The sequence below is a fragment of the Lemur catta genome, chromosome 7, assembly GCF_020740605.2.
Source record: "Lemur catta isolate mLemCat1 chromosome 7, mLemCat1.pri, whole genome shotgun sequence".
NCBI classification, from domain to species: Eukaryota; Metazoa; Chordata; class Mammalia; order Primates; family Lemuridae; genus Lemur; species Lemur catta.
The window spans coordinates 11,420,261-11,433,228 of NC_059134.1; the positions used below are offsets into that span (position 1 = coordinate 11,420,261).

At 37.0% G+C, this 12,968-nt stretch overlaps 1 protein-coding gene across 1 annotated transcript in view; it reads right to left on the reverse strand.

Annotated features, from left to right (window-relative positions):
- Positions 1-12,968, reverse strand: part of LOC123641141 (beta-galactosidase-1-like protein 2) — a 40,517-nt gene that overhangs the window by 14,638 nt on the left and 12,911 nt on the right. The window contains exons 4-7 of the mRNA XM_045555645.1: positions 12,176-12,244; positions 9,689-9,784; positions 5,650-5,758; positions 2,624-2,716 (exon numbers count right to left, since the gene is read on the reverse strand). Of these exons, the coding sequence (XP_045411601.1) occupies positions 2,624-2,716; positions 5,650-5,758; positions 9,689-9,784; positions 12,176-12,244 (367 nt within the window). The remainder of the gene's footprint in view (positions 1-2,623; positions 2,717-5,649; positions 5,759-9,688; positions 9,785-12,175; positions 12,245-12,968) is intronic.

Here is a 12,968-nt window from a genome sequence, read left to right on the forward strand (position 1 = left end):
AGCATCCTGGACAAACCAGGACACATGGTTCATAATTTATAGGGATAGTAACAGGTTCTACTAGGGATGATGAGCTATTTTTGTTTCCAACTGCTATTATTTGCATGTGCTCCCAGAAGTTTGAGTGTTGGTAACTTGGTTGCCATTTTGGTAGAGTTAAGAGGTGGGGCTTTTGGGAGGCAACTGGGTCATGAGAGCTCTGCCCTCATGAATGGATTAATGCCATTACTGCAGAGTGAGTTCATTATCACAGGAATTTGTCCCTCTTTTCCTGTCTCGTGTGCTTGTTTGCCTCATGATGCCTTCCACCACATGGTGCCCCTCACCAGAGGCAGCACCATGCTCTTGGACTTCCCACCTTCCAGAACCATGATCCAAATAAACTTTTCTTTATAAATCACCCTTATAAAATTCTTCATAAATTATTGTGTTGTAGCAGCAGAAAATGGACTAAGACACCAACTAAACTTCTTTCTAATCACAATTATACAAGCTGGACAAAATACTTTCTGAAAACTTCTTTGAAGATACCAGATATATAAGGTAGAATTTGAGAAGCCAAGACCCCAGAGAGAAAGGGAGGTTAAAATTTGGCACTGCTTTTGCCTTCAGACAGTGGCTGATTCCTAAAGCTTCAGTCAGGAAGAGTCTAAGAAGTTGAGCAGAGACGCCAGCAGTTTTATAAGACTCGGGGAAAAAAACTACAGTTTGAGAACTGCCACAGTTTAGAGACCATGGCTTTCAGCTAGAATCTATAGGGTTATCTCCTGGGAATAAGGATGAACAAGAATTAGATTAGCTCACATAGGACTGAAGCTCAGCTTCAAATCATTGCAAATACCTGCCAGAAGCAAAAATGAATCCATCTGGAAGATGATCAAGAGCCTCAAATGATCACAATGTTTTCATAAATAAATGTTTGACATTAAATTAAAAACTTATTAGGCATACCAGAAGATAATACTGTACTGAAACCATGAGAAAAAAATACAACAGAAACAGATCAATAGGCACTCAAATATTAGGTTTATTAGATGCAGATGTTGAAATAATCATAATTAATGTGTTTAAAAAATTAAATAAAAAATCAAAAATTTTGCAAAACAATGAAAACTATAAAAATCAAATAAAAATTCTAGACCTAAAAATTAAAATATTTGAAATTAAGAACTTAATAGGATGAGTTTAACATCAAATTAGACAAACCTAAATAGAAAATTAATGAATTAGAAGATAATTTAGAAAAAATCATCCAGAAAATAGCATAATATATATACGGAATATAATGAAAACACCTAAATTTGTGTAATTGAAATGCCAGAGGAGAGGGGAAAGAAAACAGAGCATAATTGCTAACAATTTTCCAAAACAGATTAAAGATTTCAAGCCAAAAATTGAAGAATGCAAAAAATGTAAGCAGAATAAGTAGAAAGAAAACCACACCTAGGCATATCTTAATAAAATTGCTGAAAACCAAAGAAAAAAATATTGCAAGCAGCCAGAAGCAAAGAGATACTTTACCTTCAAAGGAACAATAATTTTATTGATAACTCACTTCTTAACAGAAACAATGGATGCCAGAAGAATCCCCAAAGAAAATAAGTGCCAACCTAGAATTCTACTTAGAGCAAAAATGTACTTCAAAACTGACTGTGAACTAGACATATTTTCAGACAAACAAAAGGTGTAAGAATTTGGTACCAGAATACATGCAACAAAGAAAATACTAAAGACAGAGAAAAATAAGACAAATGAAAGCTCAGAGATGCAGAGGGTAAAAAGCAACAAAAAGTAAATTATATGGGTAAATCTAAATGACTATTAATTCTACTCATTAATAAAAATGACAATAATGTTGTGAGTATAAAATATATATATAACATTAAATGAAATGTTAAAAATGGTACCTAAGGTGGAGAAAGGAAAATGCAATTAACTGTGGTAAGGTTCTTGCTTTGCCCTGGAACTGCCAAACATTTCAACTTATATGTTAACAATTCAAGGATAGAAACTGTGATCTGTACAGCAAACATTAAAAGAATAATGAAGACGTATAAAAAGCTAGTAGAGGAGAAAATGGGATAATAAAAATATAGTCAATCCAACAGGACACAAGAAAGAAGAGATAAGGCACCATAGAACAGGTAGGACATACAGAAATAAAATAAGATGGTAGATTTAAATGCAAACATATCAGCAATTACATTAAATGTAAACAAACAAAATACCTCATTTAAGAGACAATAATTTTCATCACGAATTAATAAAAACAAATTCTAATTGTATACTACTTTAAAGACATGTACCTTAAATACCTGGATACAAAAAATTTGAAAGAACATAAAAATATATATTATGCAAACATTAACCAAAATAGAGCTATGATACCAACAGAAAGGAAAGATATCTTAACATCACTTCTTTGCCTTACACTAGAGTTATGCAGGTAGTTTCCAGTCCCTTCTCTAGAAGATAAATGCATGGAGACATTAAACTGGACCTTATTCACCTTCATATCCCATGGTTCCATGAAACCTACAGGTACTCAGGATATGTTTGCTCCACAAACTAACAGGGAGAAAAGAAGTGTGTAAATATGGAAAAAAATTAAAGGAGCACTTACTTTTTTAACGTATGGCATGTACTTTTTATCCAGATAATATGAACCATATTCATTTTCGACCTGCACAGCAATGATGGGACCTCCCTGGTTATACTGAGGGTCAAGCAGATGAGAGTTTCAGAGTGAGGTAAGGGTGGGAAAAGACTGGATTTGCTGAGTTTACTAAGCACACACAAATCTGGAGTGCCATAAAAATAACACACTCCTAAAGTCAACCTGAAGTTGCAATACAGTTCTGGCAATTTCTCTCACATGAAGGTAGCAGTCACTTTGGGGAAGAAGTCATATACTCAGAATCCTACTTTTCCTAATATTGCTTAAATAATTAATTCCCCTTATTTTTTCCCTAATTCAATGCATTAAGCATGGAGCCTCAAACTTTCACAACCATCTTTCCACCTAAGCACCAGTGACAGCATCAATGACTAAGGAAGGGGTCTGTCATCCTTTCTAAGGGTTATCTCATCTCCTATATGCTGGATCTCATCTCCTTCCCACTTCTCAGGAATGTTGCTCTTTGGTGCATCCCTTCTGTCTTCTGTATCTTCATCTCCTTCCTTACTGAACCTTCCTCATCGTCATTTAAATTGACTTAAGACACTATGTTTTAAATAACTTTCCTGGACCACTCCCCCTCCAGTTAGCATCCTCTTGCCCTCTTTACCTTCATGGCCAAACTTTGTGAATCATTTCTATACTCACTCTTGACCCATCCTCCTGTCTACTCCTCTACTCACTGTAGCCTCACTTTCATTCTTTCCATTCCATCTAAATTATTAACACTGACCTTTTTGCTAAATTCAATCACAAAATTTTAGTCCTAATGTAATTGTTCTCTTAGCAACATTTGATACTCTTGGCCATTTCCTTGTTCATGAAACCCTCTCTTCTGCTGTCTTCTGTAACCCATTCTCTCCTAGCTCTGGTTACTCTTCCTGAGACTCCTTTGTGGGCTCCTTTTGTCCTACCCACCTCTTAATGCTGGTGTTCCTCATGGTTCTCTGTTAATCCCAACTCTGTGCAGATCACAGCCCTTTCTGCCCTGGCGATCATGTCCTTTGGCAAATATCTTTAAATCCTCCCTCCTTATTGTCCCTCTCAGTCAATGTTAACATGCTCAGTTATCCCCTATCTTAATAGCTCTCTCAACTCAAAATTCCGGTCAGCTAATGTATCTTCTCTCCATATTTTACACCTTTCACATCCTAGGCTAATTTAACTGTGCCCACTTTGCACTTCTTCAATCTACTCTTGGAACTCATTAGACAACAAGAGGTACCCCTCCCAGATAAGAAAAATATTGTTGACACTTAAGAATTAAACTCATGCCAACAATGCAAGTAGCAATCTGGGCAAGACCTGGGACTATGTATAAGTGCGACTGAAGTATTTGCACAACAAAAACCGATCACCATGACCTAGAAGAAACTTTAGATGCAGAGAATTGAAATGGGAGGATATTTAGCAAGGAATAACTGACTATATTGTAAACGCTGATAAGGAAGAAAAAAAGACACAAAGCCTAAAACAGTGTTTCTCAAACCTTTAAATTGCATATCCCCTACTGACAAACATCGAGCAACTTTTTCAAAACCTGCTCCTCCTTTCCCCCTTCCTATCCAACCAATGAGGAATCCAACAGACTAGAAAACAGAAAAGAGGAAAGATCCAGAAGTTGACAGTACCTGGAATTATCTGAAGCAAGAGACCCTGAATCTGAAAAACACAACTGAAAGTTCTAAAAGAAAGGTATTCAGTTATAAGGAAGTGCTGATTCATAAGGCCTATAGAATGTTCTCAAGACCTCCTAACCTCCTCAGGGCCTGGTTTCATGCACACTAAGCAACTTTCTGATTACTAATTTAGTTTTTCAGTCAAGATTTTCAAGACTAAGAAGTCCTAAATTAGGGATGGGGTGAGCATTCTAGTCTTGCGTTGTTCAGTAGAATTTTGTGCAAAGATGAAAATGTTCTATATTTGCACTGTCTAATATGGTAGCAACCAGCCACGTGTGGCCATTGAGCACTTGAGATGTGGCCAGTACAAATGAGAAACTACATTTTTTATTTTATTTAATTGTAATGAATTTAAATTTAAGTAGGCACATGTGGCAATGGCTATCATATTAGACAGTGTCACCCTAGTCTCAGTAAAGGCCAATCTCTACTACACCCCATATGGCACACTAATTTATGTTCTTAAGTCACTTAGGAGTTTCAATGGCTTCCTTGAGTCTAATTAACTCTGAGACACTCATAATGTTTGGAACCAACTCTGTTCCTAGTACATTCACACCATGTGGAGCCTCCTCCTGGCCATATGCAAGCCTTGTCATTGCCTCCATTCTATCTACAAGGTCTCCTTCAAATGATCCCTGTGAGAATAAAATATGCTAAGTAAATGTTAATTACCTAGAGCAAAGCTTAACACCTAATAGATGCTATGTACTTATTACACCTCTCCACTCATTTTCTATCAAGTATATAGTCCATTTTATGTTTTTCAGCCATTTTAGAAATATAGTGGCATATTATTTCCACTTAAATAATATATGCAATGGTTTTATTACAGAGAGATATATTAAAAGCTAAGTAAATTCCAACTTTTATAAAATCATTGACCTAAGGTCGTCTGTATAAGCTACTGTTTGTGAAGGACTGACACATGTAGCTATCTTTAGGAGATAAATGAAGACATTTTGAGGATAATCACTAATTTCCAATTATGGCAATAGAGAAAGCAAATAAATAATGGGCAAGATAAAATAAAAATATACAGAGTGTAGTTCCAAGTGTCCTTCCAGGAAAAAGGTAGATCTAAGTATGTGAGTGTTCAGTTGGGCAGCAGGTGCAGGAAAGGCATAAAAGAAGAGCAATTAAAACCTGTCATTTTACAATACGGAATTGGAATTAGCTGTTGCATATGCTTTCTGTTCCTAAGCGTACAGAAAGTAAGTTAGCCCTATCCAGGAAACCAATCCAGGCAATCACTTCCCTTGGTCTTAGAGATGGGGGATTGGGTTTTACCTGGAGTGGTACTATCCTGGAAATCAGCTTGTCAAAATAGTGATTCACTGCATTAGTGAAGCCCTTGTACGTTGTTCTCAGCTTCATTTTCGGGTCCTTGAGTAGCCAGCTAAGATTGGAAAGGCAAGACATGGACTTGGGATGGGAAACAGCAATAAGAATGTTCAAGCATAGGAGGCTGGAAATTGCAGACAGCCCAAATTTGCACAGCCACACCAGAACAGCATATTGTGAGGGGTTAATCCAACTTTAAGAAAAAGCAGTTGGTGCCAGTTACAAATAGCTCAGCACCTGGGCCATCATCTCTTTCCTCAAAATGTAAATGGAGGCTGTATAAAATGACATGATCTAGAGCAGAGCTCATCAAACCACAGCCCACAGGCCAAATCAGATCTGCAGTCTGTTTCTGCAAATAAAGTTTTATTGGCACACAGCCACACCCATTTGTTTACATATTGTCATGGCTGCATTCTGGCTATACCAGCAAGATGGAGTAGTTGCAGGATAGACTGTACGTGGTCCACAAAGCCTAAAATATTTACTATCTGGTTTTTTTATAGGAAAAGTTTGCCAATCCCTAGTCTAGAATGAGATTTTTTTTTTTTTTTCAAAACATTTAGGGGTATAAGTGCTTTTGTTACATGGATGAATTGTGTCATGCTGAAGTCAGGGCTTTCAGTGTATCTGTCACTAGAATAATGTACATTGTACCTGAGAGGTAGATTTTTATCTCTTACCCTGCTTCTTCCCTCCCTCTTCTTAGTTTACAATTTCCATCATACCACTTTATGACAATATATACCCCTCATTTAGCTCCTACTTATAAGTGAGAACATGAGGTATTTGTTTTTCCATTTCCGAGATAATTCACTTAGGATCATGGTTTCCAGTTTTATCCAAGTTGCTGCAAATGACATTATTTCATTCCTTTTTATGGCTGAGTAGTACTTCACGGTATATATATAAAATCTCGCATTTTGTTAATCCACTCATGAATTGATGGGCACTTAAGTTGGTTCCATATCTTTGCAATTGTGAATTGTGCTGCGATAAATATTCAGGTACAGATGTCTTTTTTACAAAATGACTTCATTTCCTTTGGATAGATACCCAGTAGGGGGATTGCTGGATCAAAGATAGGTCAACTCCTAGTTCTTTGAGGAATCTCCATAGTGGTTGTACTAATTTACATTCCCACCAACAGTGCGTAAGCGTTCCATTTTTACCACATCTGTGCCAACATCTATTTTTTTTTGACTTTTTAATAATGGCTACTCTGATGGGATAAGGTGGTATATCATTGTGGTTTTAATTTTCATTTCCCCAGTAATTAGTAATGCTGAGCATTTTTTCATATGTTTGTAAGATACCAAAAGTAAATACAGCAATAGCAAAAATAAGTAAATGGGACTTAGTTAAACCAAAAAGTTTCTGCACAACAAAGGAAGTAATCAAAAGAGTAAATAGACAACCTATAGAGTGGGGGAAAATATTTGCAAACTATACATCTGACAAAGGGCTAATATCCAGAATCTACAAAGAATTCAAACAAATCAGCAAGAAAAAAAACCAACCCCATCAAAAAGCAGGCAAATACATGAACAGATTTTTCTCAAAAGAAATATAATAAGATTTTTATAAAGCTATTTAGAAGTTAAAAAGAAACTCTTTAATGACTATTATGCAGCCATAAAAAAGGAATGAAGTGCTAATACATGCTACAACACAGATGAACTTTGGAAATATCATGCTAAGTGGAAGAAGACAGACACAAAAGGTCACATATTGTATGATTTGATTTTTATGAAATATCTAGAATAGATAAATCTGTAGAGACAAAAAGTAGAATAGGAGGTGCCAAGGGCAGGGAGGAAGGAAGAAAGAGGAGTGCCTCGGTGTCCTTCTTGGGTGATAAAAGGTTCTGGAACTAAATAGTGGTGATGGTTGCTCAGCATTTTGAATGTAGTTAATGCTACAGCATTGCATGCTGTTGGGAAATAGGCTAAGAGACATGAAGGAATCTGTAGACATTTTAGTTCACAGAATAGAAGATGCTTCCCAAAAAGGAGGCATTGTCAAAGGACATTTGCAAAGCAACGTTTCTTCTTTGCTGCCAGCCATTTCCTGGAGCTTTTTTTGCAAGGCAGAAGCTCGGTTTGGGTCCTTGGCAGAGAAGCTGATTTAAATGCCTGCCCAGCAGATAACATGTAGCTGGAACTATCCTAGACTTCAAGGCTATTCCTGCTTCACTCCTGACTACATGTTTCTGTGTTTAGAAGAAGTAGATTAGAGTAGCACACAGACTCAGTGTTCTTATTTTATACATTTCATCTTTAATTTGTATGCTCAGCTAGGTCTGTTTCTAACTTAGGGCTTAACATGCTTATCTTAGAAAAATTTTGTAACCATCTATTCTTGTAGACAGAATTAGGTAAGGTTCCCCTGGAAACCTCAGAAAATGAGCTGTACTTATAATTCTCTAACAAAAGACAACTATTTGCTGTAACAATAAATACTGATGTGGGATTTCAGTCGGGGCCTCACAGCTCATGGGAATGCTGGAGGTCCCCTGACTCCCCCATCACTTAAACTGCACTTTGTCTCTGTCTCAATCATTTCTCTGTCTACATTATTTCTTTAATAGCTATTATTTCCAAATCCCTTGCTACGATCCTGCCTTGGGGTCTGTTTTTCTGGGAGAGTAGCTAACTCCCGGCAGCACACTTTTAAATGGTTAAAAAGGTAACTTTTACATTATGTATATTTTCCCATAATAAAAAAAATCTAATCCAAAGCAAAAAATAAACAAACAAAAAAACCCTCTTTAAAAAGAGATAATCAACCAATTTCTTGCTATTTGTACTGCCACCACAAAAACTAGGACTTATAAAGATATTGCTTAAGTGGTAGCCATTAGTTTTTATTTAAAATATAAATATGAAGTTCACACCTAATGGGTACAAAGCATACTATCTGGGTGATAGGCACATCACATTGACTCAAACTGTACAAAAGCAAGACATGTAACCAAAACGTTTATACCCCTATAATATTCTGAAATTTTTTTAAAAAAAGGAATTTAGAAAAGTATATTGCTAGGCTCAAAAATATGCACACTCAGTAATTTAACTTTTGCAAGTCTTTCCCAAAAAATTACCAGAAATGCCAAAAAGGACTTAAGGACAAAGATGATCATTTAAGCATTATATTACAAGGATCAAGTGAAATATCCAAATACTCAAGTAAAAGGGAAAATAAGTAAATCTTGAAATAACTGCATGATAGAATTATATGTCTTTTAAAGATCATTTTTACAAAAGTTTTAATTTTATAACAGTTCTTTATGATACAATGTTAAGTGTAAAAATCAGGATGTAAACTTGTTAATGCAGTATCATCTGAAAAACAACACAAAAAATGTTAATATTAAATAGCCTCTATTTTTGGATATTTATTTATTAAAAATAAATAAATAAAATATAAATACAAAATCTATCCCATTTGCACTGCAGAGATGGAGGTTTATTTAAAAACAAATACTGGCCAGGCACAGTGGCTCATGCCTGTAATCCCAGAACTTTGGGAGACTGAGGCAGGAGAATTGCTTGAGGCCAGGAGTTTGAGATCGGCATGGGCAACTTATCATCTCCACAAAAAAAAATTAAATTAAATTAAAAAATCAGCCAGGTGTGGTAGTGTGTACCTGTAGTTCTAGCTACTCAGGAGGCTGGGGCAGGAGGATAGCTTTAACCCAGGAGTTGGAAGTTACAATGAGCTGTGATTGCACCACTTCATTCCTGCCTGGGCAACACAGCAAGACCCTATCTCAAAACAAAACAAAATAGAAGGGGAAAACAAAACCAAATACTATATAAACCCTAATACTTTAACGTTCATTTTCTATGTCATTAAATGAACAAAATAGTGCACATAAAAAATGTACATAGCAAACAAAGCAAAACACTTTGCCTAACTTGCATTTGAATGTGTTTGTGGCCCACATGCAGTCATGGCCAGGAACCCTCAAAGCACAACTTACCTGGGCAAGCCTCCAAGGTCTAGGTCACTACCGATGTAGGAGCCTGGACACAGAATGACCCAGAGCCCCACGTGTGAAGCTATGGTTGTAAAAGCCCTGGGAAGAAAAGCAACAACAATAACTTCACAGCAAAAGCTGAGTTCTAGAATCACAACTATGTCTCTCTCCTTGTATTCTTTTGAGGTTGGAACAGGTGAAACTCCCAGCCTGGCCCACAAAAATCCATGTAGGAGATGTGACCCAGGCGGATGGGGACACAACACTCATCAAGAAAGGGGTTCTGTCAAGGCCAAGACAGAAAGGCATTAAAGTGAAAGTCTAGAAATCCTAAACCCAACTCCAACCTTCCCACCCAAATCTACTCCTCCCTTGCATTTCCTCTGTGAGCGACACCACCATCCAAGAAGCCACCTAAGGAAGAAATCTACAAATCATCTTTGCTTCTCTGTCTTCCTCAGCTCCTGCTGTTAGGCATGTTTGTTCTTCCTATTTAATTTTTTCAAACTTCAAATTCCTCTGCATTCCTACTGCTATTACATTGGCTCAAGAATTCATCATTTCATACCTTAGTTATTAGAATGGTTGTCTGGTTTCCTTTCTTCATTTTACCTTCTTCCAATGTTTTTCCAATTGCTATCAATGCTCTTATCATCAACAACAATAGGACCTAATCTGTATTTTGTATCAGAAGCAGGCACTACAGCTGAATTCTTATTTTAAGTTTATTATTTTATTTGACAATTCTATGAGAAAGGTATCAATATTTTCTCCACTTTGCAGGTAAGAAAATAAAAACTTAGAACTTCATCAAAGTCACATTTTTAATAAATGGAAGAATTAAAATTAGAACTCAGGCAGAGAGCCTCCAGAAATGAAATCTTAACTACTAGGTTATGCTGCCTCTTAAAAATACTGTCAGAATGATCTTTTTAAATGCTAGTATGAACTTGCCAAATTAAAATTCTTCAAATGTTTCCCCAACACTCTCAGAATAGATTCCAAATTTTGTTGCATGATATATAAGGCCAGGATCTGGACGTTGGCTATCTCTCCAACTTTATTTTTTGACAGTTCTTCCACTAAAAACTAGTAGGTAAGCCAGACAGCATTTCTTGCACTTCCCAGAAAATACAATGTGTGGCAGAATGTTAATCATCAAGCCCATTCCCTTTTCTTCCTGGGCGCACAGCTCAACTACATTTCTCAGCCTCCCATGTGTTTAAAAGGGGCCATGTAATTGACCTAGAGCCAATAAAATGTGAACAGAAGCAATGTGTTCCAACTCCCAAAAAAGATTCTGCAGGCGTTTTCTTCCACTTGCTGGCTGGATGCTGATAAGCACAGCGGCTTGGAAGTTATGTGTTGAAGATGGTGAAAGCGCAAGACAGAAAGACCCTGAATCCCTTTAATTATTTTTTGGAAGAGAGACATATGCTCACCAGAAATACCTATTTTAGATTCTGAGTGGAAATAAACCTTTATCATTAAAAGATTTTGAGGCTTACCTGTTGCAGCAACCAATATCACCTTAATTAATTTATAATGTTTTCTCACATCTCTGACTTTGCCCCTGCTACACCCTTTGCCTGAAATACCACTCAGCCCCGTCTGGTTAACTCCTGTGCAGCCTTGAAATTGACCTCAGCTGTAGTAGCTTCACTGTTGTCTCCCTGGTCTGACCCCCCGGTTTGGGCTGCATATCCTTAGTGTGTTGTATTGGCCTTCTTCTCTTCAGAGCATCCCTATTCTTGAAAGCACAAAGTGTCTTATCTGTCTCCAGCACCAAAGCCAATGTCTAAACACATATATTTGAATAAGCAGTTATTCTACTTCTGTCATGTCTTAGAAACCCTGTAAACTATAGCCCAGAAATCTCCTCTTACAACTGACAGAGCAGGTTCTTTTTTTTGTTTTGTTTGTTTTTGAGACAGAGTCTCACTCTGTTGCCCGGGCTAGAGTGCCGTGGCATCAGCCTAGCTCACAGCAACCTCAAACTCCTGGGCTCAAGCGATCCTTCTGCCTCAGCCTCCTGAATGGCTGGGACTACAGGCATGCACCACCATGCCCGGCTAATTTTTTCTACATATATTTTTAGTTGTCCAGATAATTTATTTCCATTTTTAGTAGAGATGGTGGGTCTCACTCTTGCTCAGGCTGGTCTCGAACTCCTGACTTCGAGCAATCCTCCGGCCTCAGCCTCCCAGAGTGCTAGGATTACAGGCGTGAGCCACCACGCCCAGCCTAAGAGCAGGTTCTTCATCATAAACTAAACCTGGAGCACTTCTGAACCACACTGTGAGCAATAATGCACCAGAGCACTAAGGTCTGTGCTCCACTGTAAATAACAGATTCACTGCTCAAGAAGAAACAAAACTACCTGAGCTCCCTGAAGGCTCCCAAAGCAGAAAGTAAGGAGCCCCCTACTGCTTCATCTGATCCCCACAAGTCAAATCCCTGTCTCTGGGCAATTTAAGCATTAACACGTACATCAAATCCAGGTTTCCAGTGAAAACAAACTGGTCTACTCTTGGCTCATGGAGGTTCCAGGGAACATGCCTGCAATGGGAAAGAGAGAGAAATATAAGAACCTCACCCTTGACTTGACTTGATTCCATGTTGCATCCTCCAGTTTTAATACAGTACCTAGGTTACCTCTACCATGAAGGAGGTTAAAGGTTTCAGTAGCCAAATCTCTGTGTGTGCACTATGTATTATCTACAAAATTTTCTCCCTCTAATGCCCAGCAAAGACCCAAGTAGCCAATATTTTTCCATAATTCTGGACTTCAGGTAAGATAGGAATGTATGTAATTTGGGGAGGATGCACCCACAGATTTCTTCTTTTAAATGTTCATAAAAACATGTAAGAAATTTAAATCTACATCTATAACAGCAAAAAAAATCTATTATCCATAAAACAGAAAACAGAAAGATCTGAAAGTTTTATAGGACTGGATGATACAATACTATTTAAATGAATAAGATGAAATCCAACAACTAACAACATAAGATTCATAATGCCCAATATCAATTTAAAAATTACTAGACAGGCAAAGAAATAGGAAAATATGACTTGTAACTAGGGGGAAAATCAATCAATAGAAACAAACCCAGAAATAACACATATAATGAAACTAGCAGAAAGAAATATTACAAAAGTATGCAAATATACAGCATATCTTTAATAAGTAAAGGAAAATATGACCATAATGAGAGGGAAAAAATTAAAGATATAAAAAAGAACTAAATGGAATTTTTAGATTTTAAAAAATATAATACAT